The following is a 19,462-nucleotide window of genomic DNA, read 5'->3' on the forward strand; positions in this document are numbered from 1 at the left end:
TCTAGGAAGAGGTGCAGTCGACGTTTTAGGCCGAGACCCTTCGTCAGGACTAACTGAAGGAAGAGTGAGTAAGGGATTTGAAAGTTGGAGGGGGAGGGGGAGATCCAAAATGATAGGAGAAGACAGGAGGGGGAGGGATGGAGCCAAGAGCTGGACGGGTGATAGGCAAAAGGGATAAGAGAGGATCATGGGACAGGAGGTCCGGGAAGAAAGACGGGGGGGGGGACCCAGAGGATGGGCAAGGGGTATAGTCAGAGGGACAGAGGGAGAAAAAGGAGAGTGAGAGAAGGAATGTGTGCATAAAAATAAGTAACAGATGGGGTACGAGGGGGAGGTGGGGCATTAGCGGAAGTTAGAGAAGTCGATGTTCATGCCATCAGGTTGGAGGCTACCCAGACGGAATATAAGGTGTTGTTCCTCCAACCTGAGTGTGGCTTCATCTTTACAGTAGAGGAGGCCATGGATAGACATGTCAGAATGGGAATGGGATGTGGAATTAAAATGTGTGGCCACTGGGAGATCCTGCTTTCTCTGGCAGACAGAGCGTAGGTGTTCAGCAAAGCGGTCTCCCAGTCTGCATCCTGTCTCGCCAATATATAAAAGGCCACATCGGGAGCACTGGATGCAGTATATCACCCCAGTCGACTCACAGGTGAAGTGTCGCCTCACCTGGAAGGACTGTCTGGGGCCCTGAATGGTGGTAAGGGAGGAAGTGTAAGGGCATGTGTAGCACTTGTTCCGCTTACACGGATAAGTGCCAGGAGGGAGATCAGTGGGGAGGGATGGGGGGGCCGAATGGACAAGGGAGTTGTGTAGGGAGCGATCCCTGCAGAATGCAGAGAGGGGGGTGAGGGAAAGATGTGCTTAGTGGTGGGATCCCGTTGGAGGTGGCGGAAGTTATGGAGAATAATATGTTGGACCCGGAGGCTGGTGGGGTGGTAGGTGAGGACCAAGGGAACCCTATTCCTAGTGGGGTGGAGGGAGGATGGAGTGAGAACAGATGTACGTGAAATGGGGGAGATGCGTTTAAGAGCAGAGTTGATAGTGGAGGAAGGGAAGCCCCTTTCTTTAAAAAAGGAAGACATCTCCCTCGTCCTAGAATGAAAGGCCTCATCCTGACAAAGCAGATGCGGCGGAGACGGAGGAATTGCGAGAAGGGGATGGCGTTTTTGCAAGAGACAGGGTGAGAAGAGGAATAGTCCAGATAGTTGTGAGAGTCAGTAGGCTTATAGTAGATATCAGTGGATAAGCTGTCTCCAGAGACAGAGACAGAAAGATCTAGAAAGGGGAGGGAGGGGGGGGATCTCCAGGCAATTGAACTGAACTGAATTTCATTTGAGCCAGCTGAAAACTGAATTGAGGTGTGAAATACCAACTGATCCCTTTAAACAAATGACTATTTGTTTGCAAGTTGATAAGATAAATTGACAGTGTTACAGAATACAGAAAGTGCAACTTTTCACAATTTGAAACAAATAGTCACTTAGGAATAAATGAAAAGAGTTTAGTATTACAACGAGGAGAGAGGAAACCAAACTTTTCTTACTCGAAGTGACTGCTGTCAATGGTATGAAACAAATCACGCATCTCCTCTGTGGTCAGGATTCCATCAGTAAAGTAAGCCTTGAATTCATCAAAGGACAGCTTGCCATCATCTAGAAGTGAAGAAGTGATTTAGCAGTCAGAATGAACTTTAATTACTAGCTACATCAATAGTGATTTTAAAATACTTTCAAATAAGTATGTACACAAATTGGCTGGAATAAGTAGCTAAATAATGAATCAGTAAAAATGCATCCATTGGGTGGTAATAATCCTTCAGAATGGTTGTGTGCAGTAACTTGGGGAATATGCTTGAAGTAAAATAAATTGATCTGTTGTAAAGTAATAGCAGAGGTTGCAACCTGATGATTGAAATTTTGTTGTGAAATGATCCAGAAAAGATGACTGCAGTCCTTCTGTCATAAAACGCTTGAGTTTAGGACACTTCGCCCATCACTTGCATTCAGAGAGTTTGAATCAGAAATCCTGTTTGTTCGAACTATCAGTAGCATAGTAGTTATGTCACTGATCCAAAGAACAAGTTCAAATCGTATCATGGCTACTAGGTATTTCAATATTTCAATTAAACAAATCCGGAATTTAAAAAAAACCCTGTCTCAAGCCTGGAAACTGGAGTGATAGGGCAGAGAATGGGGCAGTTGGCATACAGTGTGTAATGAGTCTGTAAAGAAGGACAGGCAGATGATATGATAGTCATGGGAGATTTTAACAAGCAGGTGGATGTTATGATAGTCATGGGAGATTTTAATAAGCAGGTTGATATGTAGGGAAAAAAAATCAGGTTGGTGCTGGTTCCCAAGAGAGGGAATTTGTAGAATGCCTATGAGATGCTCTTTTAGAGCAGCATGGTCGCGTCCACTAGGAGATCAGCTATTCTGGATTGGGTGCTGTGCAATGAACCGGAAATGATTACACAGATTAAGGTAAAGGAATCTGTTGGGAGTGGTGATCATGATATGATAGAATTCACCCTGCATTTTGAGAGAGAGAAGCTAAAGTCAGATGAATCAGCATTACAGCGGAGTAAAGGGAATTACAGTGGCAAGAGGGCAGAGCTGGCCAAAGTTGATTGGAAGGGGACACTAGTAGGGATGGCGGCAGAGCAACAATGGCTGGAGTTTCTGGGAACAATTTGGAAGCTGCAGGACAGATCCATCCCAAAGAAGTAGTATTTTAAAGACAGGATGACACAACCGTGGCTGACAATGGAAGTCAAAGCCAACATCAAAGCAAAAGAGAGGGCATCTGACAGAGCAAAAATTAATGGGATACCCTGGCCTTTTTAACCTGGCCCTGACCTTAAAACATCCAAACCTCCAGTTGTTCCTTGCTCTCGGACCTGGGCTCCGTTGCCTCGATTTGGCCTGTACACAACCCTGCCAATTTGGCCTGGTGCTTAAATTGATCAAACCTCAGGTCTTTGTTTGCTCTTGGACCCGGGCCTGGGCCCTGCCGCCTTAATTCTGCCTTGCCTCCGCTCGCTTCATCTCAGTTCTGCCACATCAAATCGACTGCACATCCACTCCAGCAATGGCCAAACATTGGCTCCTTCCCCACTCTCAGACTTGGACTCCACCGCCTCAATTCAGCCAATATGTACCACGCTGTAACCACGTTCTGCCTTTGAGACATCAGTTCACACCATTAAACTGAATGCCAGGGCATACAGGAGGTTCAAAACCTTAACTCTGAAAGGGAATTACAGGCTATTGATTGCAGTGATCAATCATTTACTGGAAATAGTATGATTAAAAGTAGTTCGTAGTTTTGTTTGCTACCGTTCTTCACCAGTGCAATCTTAAACCGAAGAAAGTTAATGAAATAATGAAGTAATGCTTATGGGATCATGGATCATTGAGAAATCTGTTGGCAGAGGGGAAGAAGCTACTCCAAAATCATTCATTATGAGTGATCAGACTCCATACCTCCACTCTGATGGTGATAACAGGAAGAGGGCATCTCCCGTATGGTGAGAGTCCTCAGTGATGAATGCCACCTCTAATATTCTTGGTGGGAAGTGGTGTGCCCACTATTAGGCTGAGTCTGCAACCTTCTGCAGCCTCTTTTGACCCTATGGATTGGAGCCTCCACACCAGGCAGTGATGCAACTAGTCAGAATGCTCTCTGCATACATCGATAGAAATTTGCAGGAGCCTTTGGTGACAAACAAAGTCTCAAACTTCTAATGAAGCCTAGCCATCGGTGTGCCTTTTTCGTGGTTGCATCAACATGCAGGGCCCATGATAGATCCTCGGAGATGTTGATACCCAGGAACTCGAAACTGCTCACCCTTTCTGCTGACCTCTCAGTGAGGACTGGTCTGTGCTCTCCCAACTTTCCCTTCCTGAATCGACTCCTTGCTTTAGCTGACCTTGAGTGTGCAACACCACTCAACTGGCTGATCTATCTTACTCCTGTAAGCCATCTTGCTGCCGTCTGAAATTTTACCAACAGTGGTGTTATCTGTGAGTTTATAGAGGGTGATTGAACTGTGCTTCGAGAGAGTACAGCAGCTGGTGAAACTCGCATTCTTGAGGTGCACCTGTGTTGGTTGTCAACGAGGAGGAATGTTATCACCAATCTGTGATCTACTGCTGAGGAAGTCGAGCATACGTTGCAAAGGGAGGCTCAGATTTAGAAGCTTAGTAATTAATATCGAGGGGATGATGGTATTCAATCCTGCACTACAATCGCCTGGCATGTGTTTCTCTGTTTTTTTTAGGTGCTCCAAATCAGAGTGGGGAGCCACTGAGAATGTCTCCACTGTAGACCCATTACGAATTGCAGTGGATCCAGGTTTTAACTCAGGCAGGAACTCCAGTTTTAATTCAAAATGCTTCATAATGGTAGATATTAGAGCTACCACTCCTGAGCACGGGTATGTGATTGATATAATTTTGAAGCAGGTGGGAGAGCATGAGTGAGAGGCTGAAGTCCTTCACACTCCAGCTAGATGATCACCACAGGTTTGCAGTACCCAACCTGGGGTACACCGGGAGTGCCTGGTGCTTGCGAAGGTTCACCCTCTTGAAGAATTTCTGACATTGGGCTCCAAGACAGAGATCATATGGTTGCCAGATGCTGTGGGGATTCACACTGATGTAGTGCTATTGTCCCTTTAAAAACATGCATACAAGGCATTGAGTTCATCAGAGAATGTAGCACCACTGCTATTTATGCCGTTAAATTTTACCTCAAGGGAAGTAATGGCTGCAAATCCTGACACAGCTGTCATGACTGTGCAGTGTTAAAAAAAATGGTTTTCAGTGTTTATTCTGGCTGTTTTACCAGTCACTTTAAATCTGTGCCTTCTGACAGAAACATTCATGATTATCTCTAACAAAATGTTTCCTAGTCTCAGAAGAATCTTAGCTCCTTCAGTTTTTTTGCACTATTGCACTCTATAGTCATGGGTATCATTTTGGTAAACCTGTTAAAAAACACCCATGTTCAAAAATTGAAAGTAGATTTATTATCAATGTTCATTTATGTTATCATGTACTGTCTTGAGATTCATTTTTTGCAGACATTTACAGGAAAAAGATATACAATAGAACTTCATGAAAAATTACATAAAAACAAAGACTGACAAATGACCAATGTGCCAAAGACGGCAAACTATGGAAATTAAAAAAAACTGAGAACAAGAGTTGTAAAGAGTCCTTGAAAATTAGTCCGTAGATTGCAGGAACAGTTTAGAGTAGTGGTGAGCCTGTTCAGGAATCTGATGGTTGTAGGGTAATAACTGTTCCTGAACCCGGTGTTGTGGGACCTTAGTCCTAAGTACCTATAGCCAGATGGCAGCAGCAAGAAGAGGGCATGGCTTGGATGGAGGGGGGTCTTTAATCCTGAATACTGCTTCTTGATACAGCGCTCCATGTACATTTATTCAATGGGGAGGGTGGGGGAGGGCTTTGCCGGTGATGGACTGGGCTGTATCCATCACTTTCTGTAGACTTTCTGCAGTACACTACTAGCCACAGGCCTCTGATCAAAGAGGTAAGCATCTACAGTGGCTTGCAAAGGTTTCTGAACCCCTGGTCAAAATTTCTGTTACTGTGAATAGCTAAGCGAATAAAAGATGAACTGATTTCCAAAAGGCATAAAGTTAAAGAGGACATACTTCTTTAATATTTTAAGCAAGAAAACTTTTTTATTTCCACCTTTTAGTTTCAAAATAACAAAAAAGGAAAAGGGCCTGAAGCAAAAGTTTGGGCACCCTGCATGGTCAGTACTTAGTAACACTCCCTTTGGCAAGTATCACAGCTTGTAAACGCTTTCTGTAGCCAGCTAAGAGTCTTTCAATTCTTGTTTGGGGGATTTTCACCCATTCTTCCTTGCAAAAGGCTTCTAGTTCTGTGAGATTCTTGGGCTGTCTTGCAGGCACTGCTCTTTTGAGGTCTATCCACAGATTCTCAATGATGTTTAGGTCAGAGGACTGTGAGGGCTATGGCAAAACCTTCAGCTTGCACCTCGACATAGTCCATTGTGGATTTTGAGGTGTGTTTAGGTTCATTATCTTGTAGAAGCCATCCTCTTTTCAACTTCGGCTTTTTCACAGACGGTGTGATGTTTGCTTCCAGAAATTGCTGGTATTTAATTGAATTCATTCTTCCCTCTACTAGTAAATGTTCTCCGTGCCACTGGCTGCAACACAAACCCAAAACATGATCGATCCACCCCTGTGCTTAGCAGTTGGAGAGGGGTTCTTTTCATGAAATCCTGCACCCTTTTTTCTCCAAACATACCTTTGCTCATTGCGGCCAAAAAGTTCTATTCGAAAGGTTCAAAGAAACATCAAAACAAGCCTGATGCATTTTGGAAACAAGTCCTGTGGACTGATGAAGTTAAAATAGAACTTTTTGACCTATATCAGACTATAATTTTCCAGCTATTCTTAGATCCTTTCTTGAACAACAGAACAATATTACCCATCCTCTAATATTTTGGCTGTGGTTAAGGACATTTTAAATATCTCTGCCAGGACCTCTAATTTCTCAACTAGCCTCCCACAATGTCCAAAGGGACCCCTTGTCAAGCCCTGGGGACTTATATACTCTAATTTGCAAGCACCTCCTCTTCTGTAATCCATGAGTTTACTACTGTTTCACCTCGGTTCTACAAACTGTGTGTCCGCCTCTGGTGTATGGATATATGCAGTAGACTGAGAAAAAAAACCTTTTGGAACACTTTTTTTTTGTTTGAAAAGCAACTTATTTCAATAATAGATCTTTACTACTACCCTCTTTCGACTCCGTTCTCAATTCTGCATCAACTGTTACTGTCCCTATGTTGCAATATTTCTCAATTCTGCTAACAAGTCCATTTAACAATGCTTCTCAATTTTCACCTTTCATTCTTCCAGTTCAAAAGGGTACATATTCAGCCTGTTTGACCTCTCCTTATGGTGGATATTTACTGTACACACTCTATCACAAGCATGTCCTTCCTTAGGAAGAGACCAGGACAAATCCTGGCTGTGGTTATTAGAATCAGGGTTCACAGTTTTAAAAAAAAGTTGGGTATTCAAGACAGAAATGAGAAGAAATTTCTTTGGTAATGAATCTTTGGAATCCTCTATCCAAGAGGGCTGTGGATCTTCAGGCACTGAGCCTATTCAAGATGGGGCTCAATAGTCTGTTATACAATTGTTTATAACTGGTTAAATACATCTCTCTATGCTTGCAATAAAAGCCAAAACACTGTTGACTTCTTAACATGCAGATACAGCAAGCAGTTAATTTTTAGTTATTCATGTTTAACAGTTGCTAAAAACATTAAAGGTTCAAACAGATAAAAGTTCAAAGCTAATGTGTTCAGTAAGCTTTCAGAAGAGCATACAAAGTGCTTGATTTCAATGCTACCGATGCAAATACAGTACTTTACAACATCTGCTGCTGGAGACAGATGTTGATTAATATGGGAAGTGTTTCATCTGTTTAATATGAAGAGCTTTCAATGCAGACTATTTCAGTCCCTGAACTTTGAGAATAAATGTGTGAGCTACATTTTGTTCATATAATTCATTAAACAGATAGCTTTGAATCTGAACCACTTGATAAAAAATATGGAGAACACATTAACACATTTCAGTTAACATATCTGACATGGAAACAACAGGAATTCTGCAGATGCTGGAAATTCAAGCAACACACATCCTGCCACCCCACTAGGAATAAGGTTCCCCTGGTCCTCACCTACCACCCCACCAGCCTCCGGGTCCAACATATTATTCTCCGTAACTTCCGCCACCTCCAACGGGATCCCACCACTAAGCACATCTTTCCCTCCTCCCCCTCTGCTTTCCGCAGGGATCGCTCCCTACGCGACTCCCTTGTCCATTCGTCCCCCCCATCCCTCCCTACTGATCTCCCTCCTGGCACTTATCCTTGTAAGCGGAACAAGTGCTACACATGCCCTTACACTTCCTCCCTTACCACCATTCAGGGCCCCAAACAGTCCTTCCAGGTGAGGCGACACTTCACCTGTGAGTCGGCTGGGGTGATATACTGCGTCCGGTGCTCCCGATGTGGCCTTCTATATATTGGCGAGACCCGACGCAGACTGGGAGACCGCTTTGCTGAACACCTACGCTCTGTCTGCCAGAGAAAGCAGGATCTCCCAGTGGCCACACATTTTAATTCCACATCCCATTTCCATTCTGACATGTCTATCCACGGCCTCCTCTACTGTAAAGATGAAGCCACACTCAGGTTGGAGGAACAACACCTTATATTCCGTCTGGGTAGCCTCCAACCTGATGGCATGAACATTGACTTCTCTAACTTCCGCTCATACCCCACCTCCCCCTCGTACCCCATCTGTTATTTATTTTTATACACACATTCTTTCTCTCACTCTCCTTTTTCTCCCTCTGTCCCTCTGAATATACCCCTTGCCCATCCTCTGGGTTTCCCCCCCCTTGTCTTTCTCCCCGGACCTCCTGTTCGATGATCCTCTCATATCCCCTTTGTCAATCACCTGTCCAGCTCTTGGCTCCATCCCTCCCCCTCCTGTCTTCTCCTATCATTTTGGATCTCCCCCTCCCCCTCCCACTTTCAAATCTCTTACTAACTCTTCCTTCAGTTAGTCCTGACAAAGGGTCTCGGCCTGAAACGTCGACTGTACCTCTTCCTAGAGATGCTGCCTGGCCTGCTGCGTTCACCAGTAACTTTGATATCTGACATGGATTTCTTTCAATTTTTTTTTACTTAGAAAGAAGTTTAATGTTATTGCAGAAGAAATAAATAATTGCAACAAAGTTGCAATGTCAGTGTCTGAAGGCAATTTTAGCAATTAAAGAAAAGTAGGAAGCAAATTTAAGATTAAAATAAGATATGGACAAAAATTTAACTATTTAGGTTGCACTCAGTGAAAATAATGAGCACGGTGTGCAAGCAGGGGCTTTGATTTGAAGAAATATTGCAACTTACAAAATGGAACCATCAAAAAGTAGGGAATTTCTAAATTGGTTATGTATCATGCATCTCAATGAGCTACAAAGGAAAGGAAGATGTCATCAATAATGGTTTCAAAGGAAACTTGGCCCGAAGAAATCCACTTGCAAGATACTATTTTGGGTTCAGGTCAGATCCTAACAACACTTTATTCTTAAATAGCACAAAAGACATAGATTGGTATGGCATACTCTTCGGCCCAGGCTGTCTGTGCCGACAGTGATGTCAATTTAAACCGCACACCTGCCTGCACATTGCCTATATCCCTCAATTTCCTGCCTGTTCATATTTCTATCCAAATACTTCTTAAATGTTGTTATTGCATCTGTTTCCATGAGTTCACTTGGCAGTGGGTTACAGGCATCTACCAATCTCTGCATTAAAAACTTTGCCATGTAAATCTCCTTTAAACTTTCTCCCTCCTACTTTAAAGCTATGCCCTCCAGTGTATGACATTTCCACCCTCTCTCTGCCTCTTATAGTTTTATATACTAATAGCTAGTCTTTCCTCAACCTCAGACATTTTGCTACAATGACTATATAAAGTATTCACTCTGCCATGGAGGTTTTAATGTTTTATTGTTTTACAACATTGACACACAGTGGACTTAATTTGTTTTTTTGATGCAACAAAAAAAGACTCTTTTGTGTCAAAGTGAAAACAAATTTCTACAAATTGGTCTAAATTAATTACAATTATTAAAGACAAAATAATTGATTGCATAATTACTCACCCCCTTCAAGTCAGTATTTAGTAGATGCACCTTCAGCAGCAATTACAGCCTTGAGTCTGTGTAGATAGGTCTCTATCAGCATTGCACAACTGGAGACTGCAATTTTCCTCATTCTTCTTTACAAAACTGGTCAAGCTCTGTCAGACTGCAAGGCGATGGTGAGTGAACAGCCCTTTTCAAGTCCAGCCACAAATTCTCAATTGGATTGAGGTCTGGACTCTGAGTTGGCCACTCAGGATATTAACTTTGTTGTTTTTAAGCCATTCTTGTGTAGCTTTGGCTTTATGCTTGGGTTCATTGCCTTGCAGGAAAACAAATCTTCTCCCAAGTCACAGTTCTCATACAGACTTCATCAGGTTTTCCTCCAGGATTTTCCTCTGTTGTGCTACATTCATTTTACCCTCCATCTTCACGAGCCTTCCAGGGCCTGCTGCCGTGAAGTATCCCCACAGCATGATGCGGCCACTACCATACTTTACAGTAGGGATGGTGTGTTTTTGATAATGTGTGATGCTTGGCTTACAACAAACATAGTGGTATGTCTGATGGGCAAAAACTCAATTTTGGTTTCATCAGACCATAAGAACCTTCTTCCAGCTGACTTCAGAATCTCCCACATGCTTTCTGGCAAACTCTAGCTAAGATTTCATGAGAGTTTTGTTTTCCTCAACAGTGGCTTTCTCTTTGCCTCTCTCCCATAAAACTGAGACTAGTGCAGCACCCAGGTAAGAGTTGTTGCATGTGCAGTTTTTTGAGGATGGCTTGCTCTGGGAAAATTTACAGCTATGCCATATTCTTTCCATTTCTTGATGATTGATTTAACTGTACTCCAAGTGATATTCAGTGACTTGGAAATTTTCTTGCACCCATCTCCTGACTTGTGCTTTTCAATAACCTTTTCACAGATTTGCGTGGAGTGCTCTTTTGTCTTTGTGGTGTAACTCCTGCCAGGATACTGAATCACCAGCAGTTGGACCTTCCAGATATAGCTGTATTTTTACAATGAAATGAAACACCCTGACTGCACACAGGTGATCTCCATATAACTAATTATGTGACTTCTAAAACCAATTGGCTGCATCAGTGATGATTTGGTGTGTCATATTAAAGGAGGTGAATAGCAATGCAAACAATTATTTTGTGTTTTATATTTGCAGTTAATATAGATCATTGTAGAGATCTGTTTTCACTTTGTCATGAAGAGTCTTTTTCTGTTGACCAGTGTCAAAACAGAGCAAGATTAAATCCACTGTGATTCACTGTTGTAAAAGATAAAACATGAAAACTTCTGGGGGCGGGGGGGAGGTGAATCCTTTTTGTAGGCATTTTACTTCAGCAATAAGATCATGGCAGATTTTTTTTACTTCAGCATCTCTCTCATATCCAATTGCCATAAAATGTGACTGATTGTCTACAATAGACAAGCAGGTGAAGGACACTGTGAAGGAACGTAAGCAATGTCAATCCTCCTCTTGCTCCTTTCAACATGTGGCTCTGAACAACAAATCATGTTACATATTTGCATTTTGCAGGTCCATTTATGGGGAAAATACCAATCACAACCGATGCATAGAGATTTAATGTTGAGAATGACATCCATTGCACAGGAATGTCCACATTTACCTGTGATGGACAATGGAAACAATTTCACTGATACTCAATATGCTAGTTGCTGAGAAAGAATGGACTTAAGCACAGCTCTGTACCACATAGCCACCAATGTGTGCCAAAAAGAGCAATTCAAACTATGAACTGAAAAATATGCCAAGAAGAGAGACAAAATATATATTCTTATTTCACTGTTAGTATATACCACAACAACAAGACCAATACTACTAAACATTACGGGAAACAGTTAAATTCAACAAAGTCAAAGCTTAGACATTGCTCTCAGTCTTTCTGGCAAGCCAGTAAATACACTGATTTGTCAGCATGAAGCATCTTCCCTGATATTGCAGGCCTGGTTCAATTATCGCTGATCTGGCTCTCCTGAAAATTAACGAAAACAATGCTGAGGCTGTAATACTGTAATTCATGCTGGCTAGCTGTTCCAATCTACATGGGGTCTGAGAACATATTTTCTTTATAACTTCCACTAGAATCCTAAAGTGGGCAATGTCACTCCCCAGGGGCGGGTTGCTGTTACCGTAACCAGGGAAGATGGAGATATTAAGTACCAGTGTAGGGACAGAAGGGAGAGACACAGTAAGAGAGTGAAAATAAGGAAGGGCGGTAGTCACATACTAAATGTTTCTTTTTTGTCATTAAAGGACTCATTGGAGAGGGACAGGGGAATGCAGGGAGGGTTGAACAGTTATGGAGTGAAGGGATGTGATGATTTGTGTGCTTCACACAACATTTCAATGCTTATTGCTAAATCTGCAAAACCACATACAATTGGAGAAGAAATGATTCTGCCAGCAGTGAAGGAGGCTCTGAGTACAGTTTTGCATAAGTCATCAGAACAACCAATTAAAGTGATTCTGCTTAGCAACAACTCTGATCAAAGATGAACAGATGAAATGTCTGAGAATGTGGAAGGCACATTGTGCAACATACTTAGGACAACAGAATTTGCTCTGCAGTTGGATGAGTCAACTTTGCCAGGCAGCTGAACTTTATTTTTTGGTAATGTTCGCTTCATAAGATGAAAGCATGGTACAAGAGTTGTTATTTGCAAGGGGACTAGAAATGTATATGAAGGGGAAGTCAATAATTCAGGATGTTGAGCAATTTTTTTAAAGAGAAGAACTTCCACTCACAAACGTTGTTGCTTATGCAACAGATAGGGCACCATCAATGTCAGGACGCCACTGTGGGCTCATGATTTTCTTTAAAAAAAGCTGTACATAACACATTTACTATTTACTATGTAACTCACAGACAACATCTTCTTGCAAAAAACCCCCACTGTTATCACAGGGGTAAATAAAATGAAGACCCATATTCTCAATTCTCAACTATTAAGAGCTTTGTATTGAAAATGGTGAATAGTTTGAATGCTTGCTGTTGCCCCCAGAAGTCAAATGGCTCTCAAAAGGAAACAGCCTAAGACACCATCATGTACTTTTTGAAAACAATAAAATTATTTGAAGACTTGAATGCTACATTCTGCAATCAACTCAAGAATATTAGCTGTGCCATCACTTATATGTTAGAATTATTCACAAAAAGTTTAATAAAATCTATCTTCAATTGCAAAGAAATAATGTGAATCCTGTCAAAGTCAAATCACATTTCTGTCCAACTTAACCTTATTGGTTGCTGGACCATTTCCAATTTCCCATCCTGGAAGAGTTGGAAGAGAAAGAAAGAATACCGTATCAAATGATATTGACTAGGCATAGCTCAAATACCATCTATAAATTTGCTGATGATACAACCATTGTTGGCAGAATCTCAGATGGTGATGAGAGGACGTACAGGAGTGAGATATACCAGCTAGTGGAGTGGTGTTGCAGCAGCAACCTTGCACTCCTACGTCAAAAAGACCAAAAAGCTGATTGTGGACTTCAGAAAAGGTAAGATGAAGGAAAACATACCAATCCTTACAGAGGAATCAAAAGTGGAGAGATGAGTAATTTCAAGTTCCCGGGTGTCAATATCTCTGAGGAACTATTCTGGTCCCAACATATCAATGCAGCCATAAAGGCAGCAACTATATTTCATCAGGAGTTTGGGGAGATTTGGTTTATCAGCTAAAGCTGAGGTGTGCTGCAGTTAAAACTGAAAACAACAAATACCTGACTGAAAGTATCATATTTGAATGCACGCAGCAGAATAAATAAATGGACAATCTTGAAATTCAGCTACAGATTGCCAGGTATGACGTTGTGGCCATCTCTGAAAATTGGCTAAAGGGTGGCTGCCATTGGGAGCTGAATGTCCAAGGATATACGGTGTATCGGAAAGATAGGTTAGTAGGCAGAGGGGGTGTGTGGCCCTGTTTATAAGAAATAATATTAAATCATTAGAAAGGGATGACATAGGATCGGAAGGTGTAGATTCTCTATGGTTTGAATTAAGAAATGGCAAGGGGAAAAGGACCCTAATGGCAGTTGTATACAGGCCTCCAAACAGCAGCCGGGATGTGGATTACAGATTACAATGGGAGATAGAAAAGGCATGTCAGAAAGGCAATGTCATGATAATCGTTCGGGATTTTAACATGAAAGTGGATTGGGAAAACCAGGCCAGTACTGGACCTCGAGAGAGAATTTGCAGAATGTCTAAGGGACGGCTTTTTAGAAAAGCTTGTTGTTGAGCCCACTAGGGGATTGGCTGTGCTGGATTGGGAGTTGTGCAATGATCCGGAGGTGATAAGAGAGCTTAAGGTTAAGGAACCCTTAGGGAACAGTGATCACAATATGATCGCGTTCACCTTGAAATTTAAGAAGGAAAAACTAAAAGCCAATGTTTCGGTATTTCAGTGGAATAAAGGAAATTACAATGGCATGAGAAGGGAACTGGCCAAGGTTGACTGGAAAGGGACACTAGCAAGAAAGACAGCAGAGCAGAAATGGCTGGAGTTCCTGCGAAAAATGAGGGAAGTTCAAGACAGATATATTCCAAATAAGAAGAAATTTTCGAATGGAAGCAGGACACTACCATGGCTGACAAGTCAGAGCCAAAGTAAAAGCAAAAGGGAGGGCATACAATGAAGCTAAAGCTAGTGACAAGATAGAGGATTGGGAAGGTTTTAAAAACTTGCAGAAGGAAACTAAGAAGGTCATTAGGAAGGAAAAGATGGATTATGAAAGGAAGCTGGCGACTGATATCAAAGAAGGTACTAAAAGCTTTTTTAAGTATATAAAGGGTAAAAGAGAGTTAAAGGTAGATATAGGACTGGAGATATTGAAATGAGAGATGTGGAGATGGCAGAGGAACTGAATGTGTATTTTGCATCAGTCTTCACAGTGGACGAAATCTGCAGTATACCAAGAGGGTTGGGGAGGTGAAGTATGTGCAGTGAAAATTACGACTGAGAAGGTGCTCAGGAAGCTTAATGGTCTGAGGATGGATAAATCTCCTGGACCTGATGGAATGCACCCTCAGGCTCTGAAGGAGGTAGCTGGAGAGATTGCAGAAGCGTTAACAATGATCTTTCAAGAATCGATAGATTCTGGCGTTGTACCGAATGACTGGAAAATTGCAAATGTTACTCCACTATTTAAGAAGGGTGGGAGGTGTTATTTAATAAGGGTGGGCAGCATGGTTTCCTGAAAGGAAAATCTTGCCTGACTAACTTACTGTGATCTTTTGAGGAAATTACAAGCAGGGTAGATAAAGGAGATGCAGCGTATGTGGTGTTCTTGGATTTTCTGAAGGCTTTTGACAAGGTGCTGCACGGGAGACTGCTCAGCAAGGTAAGAGCCCATGGAATTACAGGGGTGTTACTGGCAAGGGTGGAGCATTGGTTGATCGGCAGAAAAAAGAGAGTGGGAATAAAGGGATCTTATTCTGGCTGGCTGCCGGTTACCAGTGGAGTTCCACAGGGGTTGGTGTTGGGACTGCTGCTTTTTACGATGTATGTCAATGATTTGGACTATGGGATTAATGGATTTGTGGCTAAATTTGCCGATGATACAAAGATAAGTGGAGAAGCGGGTAGTATTGGGGAAAAAGAGAGCCTTAGATAGTTTAGGGGAATGGGCAAAGAAGTGGTAAATGGAATACAATGTTGGAAAGTGTATGGTCATGCAACTTGGTGGAAGCAACAAATGGGCAGACTATTATTTAGGTGGAGAGAGAATTCAAAATGCAGAGATGCAAAGGGACTTGGGAGTCATTGCGCAGGATACCCTAAGGGTTAACCTCCGGGTTGAGTCAGTGGTGAAGAAGGCGAATGCAATGTTGCCATTCATTTCTAGAGGTATAGAATATAAGAGCAGGATGTGATATTGAGGCTCTATAAGGTACTCGTGAGACCACATTTGGAGTATTGTGCGCAGCATTGTGGCTCCTTATTTTAGAAAGGATATACTGACATTGGAGAGGGTTCAGAGAAGATTCACAAGTATGATTCCAGGAATGAAAGGGTTACCGTATGAGGAACTTCTGGCAGCTCTTGGGCTGTATTCCCTGGAGTTCAGCAGAATGAAGGGGGAATCTCATAGAAACATTCTGAATGTTAAAAGGCCTGAACAGAAGGCCTGAACAGATATTGCAAAGATATTGCAAAATTATTTCCCATGTTAGGGGAGTCCAGAACAAGAGGGCACGACTTCAGGATTGAAGGACATTCATTAGAACTGAGATGCGGAGAAATTACTTTAGTCAGAGGGTGGTAAATCCATGGAATTTGTTGCCACGAGTGGCTGTGGAGGCCAAGTCCTTGGGTGCTTTTAAGGCAGAGATACATAGGTTCTTGTTTTGCCAGGGCATCAAAGGGTATGGGGAGAAGGCAGGAAAGTTGGGATGACTGGAAGAATTGGATCAGCCATGATTGAATGGCAGAGCAGACTCGATGTGCCAAATGGCCTACTTCTGCTCCTACATCTTATGATCTTAAAACATTCAAAATCTTCGACAGATGTATCATGGATCATCTGATTTGCTGCATCACCATCTGATATTTGGGGGTGGGTGGGTTGGGTGTGGAGCTACTGCACAGGATTGAAGTAAACTGCAGAGAGTGGCAAAATTATTCAGGTCTGTCATGGGTGCTAGCCTCCATAGTATCCAATACACCTTCAAGGAGCAAAGCCTAAGAAGGGCGGTGTCCATCATGAAGGACCTCCAGCAGCTAGCACAGGCCCTTGTCTCTTTGTTACCATCAGGAAGGTGATATAGAAGCCTGAAGGCACACACACAGCAATTCAGGGACAGCCTCTTCCCCTCTGCCATCTGATTGCTTAATGGACACTACCTCATTAATTTTTCTAAGAATTTCCTTTATTGCTCTACTTATTTTAATTTAACTGTTTAACGTACACTTACTGTAGTTCAGATTGTTTCTATATTTATCATGCATTGTATTGTACTGCTGCCGCAAAGTTAACAAATTTCATGACATATGCCGGTGACAGTAAACCTGACTCTGAGGTTCTTCAAGTGTAACGTGCCCACTTGGGTGAAATGTCAAAGAGATCTTCTCTCAATCCAAATTCCAGATTTGGTGACAAATCCATTCCTGATCACTTGCAATAAAGAATTAGCAGGAAGGATGGAGGAAGAACCGATCTCACTACAAAATGACTCTGAGCTGAAGCCAAGGTTCAAAAAATCGTATCAAGACTTCTGGTTGCAGAAAGAAATCTCTAAATGCTAGCCGACATTGTGGAAATAGGTCAAGATGTTCTTTATTGCCTTTCCAACATCATATTTAGTACAGCAGTCACCTAACTTCTTTCAGAGCAACGAAACAGATGGCAAATTACTGAACGTGGTGATCTGAGACTCATACTGTGTGACATTCAGTCTGGTGTTGATATCTCATTGAAAGGTGAAAAAGCAATGAAGTAGCAGATAGTTAGACTGCTAATGTATGCTCTAAAATTAGTGGTAAATATTGTTTTTACTGTAATTAAATAAAGAAATAGATTTATTTGTAGCTTTAAATGGATTGGAATAATTTTTGCAAGTATTTGTCTCTGCTCTAAATTTGCAGTTCTTATTTTCTATCACTGTGCATTTAAATCAAAATTCTTTATAATTTTTATGTAATGGCCAGAATGGGAGAGTGGGGAACTGAGGATGTGGTGTGGGAGCCAGGGGGACAGTTACCCAAAGAGGTTTGGGAACCACTGCATTAGATCAAGTGGGTATGTGCTAATTCCACATGGTAAATCCATGGCCATCCAATTTTCCCAGTCGTGCCTCTGGGTCATTACTGTGGTTAATGGAAATGACCATCTCTGTCTTACACCTAATTTATTCCATTCTTTTACATATCAATTTATCATTCATCACCTTCCCTTTTATTCTCATTATCCAATGCAAATTGGAAACAGTTATGGCTTTTGCCTTTGGAAATATCTGATCACATTGCTGGACACGTGTTTCAGAACAAATTGTGGATCAACCTAAGTTATTCCAGTTCAGCTGCAATTCTGGCATCTAATGGACAATATTTGAAATTCCCTGTTGTATCACACCTATTATTACAAAAGAATACATCCAGATGCTGACCTGGGTGGGTAATTGTGGATTGGAATGAGCTGTTTTCTGGCAAAGGCATACTTGATAAGTGGGAGGCCTTCAAAAGTGCAACTGTGAGAGTTAAAAGCTTGTATGAGCCCGTCTGAACAAAAGGTAAAGATAATAGGTTAAGGTGAAGCTTGGCTTTCAAGAGATATTGAGGCCCTGGTTAGGAAAAAAAAAGAGCATAGCTGATATCAGCCAGTAGGAACCAATGAAAAGTATAAGAAATGCAAGAGAACACTTAAAAAAGAAATCAGGTGGCTAAAAGAAAACATGAGGTTGCCCTAGCAACCTAGGTTGAAGGAGAAGCCTCAGAGATTCTACGGATATGTTAAGTGCAAAAGGATTGCAAGGGACAAATTTGGTCCTCTACAAGATCTTAATGGTAATCTATTCATGGAGCTAAAAGAGATGGGGGAGATCTTAAATGGATTTTTTGCATCTGTGTTTACTCAGGAGACAAATGCAGAGTCTATAGAAATGAGGCAAAGTAGTAGCAAGGTCATGGACCCTATACAGATTACAGAGGATGCAAATTAGTATGAATAAATTGCCAATGTCTGACAAGATGTTCACCGGGACACTGTGGGAGGCAAATGCAGGAATTGCAGAAGCCCTAGCAGATATTTAATTAATCCTTAGCAACAGATGAGGTACCGGAGGATTTAAGGATAGCTAATGATGTTCTGCTGTTTAAGAAAGGCTCTAGAAATAAACCAGGACAATCTAGAAATAGGACAATGAGCCTGATATCAGTAGTGGGAAAGTTGGTGGAAGGTATTCCACTGAACTGGATCTATGAGCGTTTGAATAGACAGAGACTGATTAAGGATAGACAGTATGGCCATGTGCTTAGTGGGCCGTGTCTAACTGATCTTATAGTTTTTTGAAGAAGTTACCAGAAAAGTTGATGAAGGCAACGCAGGTTGTCTAAATGGTCTTTAGCAAGGCATTTGACAAGGTCCCACAAGGGATGTTGGTCAAGAAGGTTCAGTTGCTTGGCATTCAAGATCATGTAGTAAATTGGATTAGACATTGGCTTTGTGGGAGAAGCCAGAGTGGTAGTAGAGGGTTGCCTCTCTGACTGGAGGTCTGTGACTATTGGAGTGCCACAGGGATCAGTGCTGGGTCCATTGTTGTTTGTCATCTATATCAATGATCTGGATGGTAACATGGTTAACTGGATCAGCAAATTTGTGGATGACACCAGGATTGGAGGTGTAGTGGAGAGTGAGGAAGCCTGTTAGAGCTTGCTGCAGGATCTGAACCAGCTGTAAAAGTAGGCTGAGAAATGGCAGATGTAATTTAATGCAGATAAGTGCGAGGTGTGCACTTCGGTAGAGCCAACCAGGGTATGTCTTACACAGTGAATGGTAGGGCATCAAGGAATGCGGTAGAACAAAGGGATCAGATAATACAAGTCCATAATTCATTGAAAGTGGCAGCACAGGTAGATAGGGTTGTAAAGAAAGCTTTTGGCACATTGGCCTTCATAAATCAATGTATTGAGTACAGGAGATGGGATGTTATGTTAACGTTTTATGAGATGCTAGTGAGGCCTAATCT

General features: G+C 42.0%; 1 protein-coding gene across 3 annotated transcripts in view; it reads right to left on the reverse strand.

Annotated features, from left to right (window-relative positions):
- Positions 1-19,462, reverse strand: part of necab1 (N-terminal EF-hand calcium binding protein 1) — a 139,987-nt gene that overhangs the window by 95,570 nt on the left and 24,955 nt on the right. For all 3 annotated transcript variants that reach the window (XM_063061488.1, XM_063061475.1, XM_063061482.1), the window contains exon 3: positions 1,547-1,655. In XM_063061488.1, coding sequence (XP_062917558.1) covers positions 1,547-1,655 — 109 coding nt within the window. The remainder of the gene's footprint in view (positions 1-1,546; positions 1,656-19,462) is intronic.

The sequence above is a fragment of the Mobula hypostoma genome, chromosome 1, assembly GCF_963921235.1.
Source record: "Mobula hypostoma chromosome 1, sMobHyp1.1, whole genome shotgun sequence".
Taxonomy (NCBI): Eukaryota; Metazoa; Chordata; class Chondrichthyes; order Myliobatiformes; family Myliobatidae; genus Mobula; species Mobula hypostoma.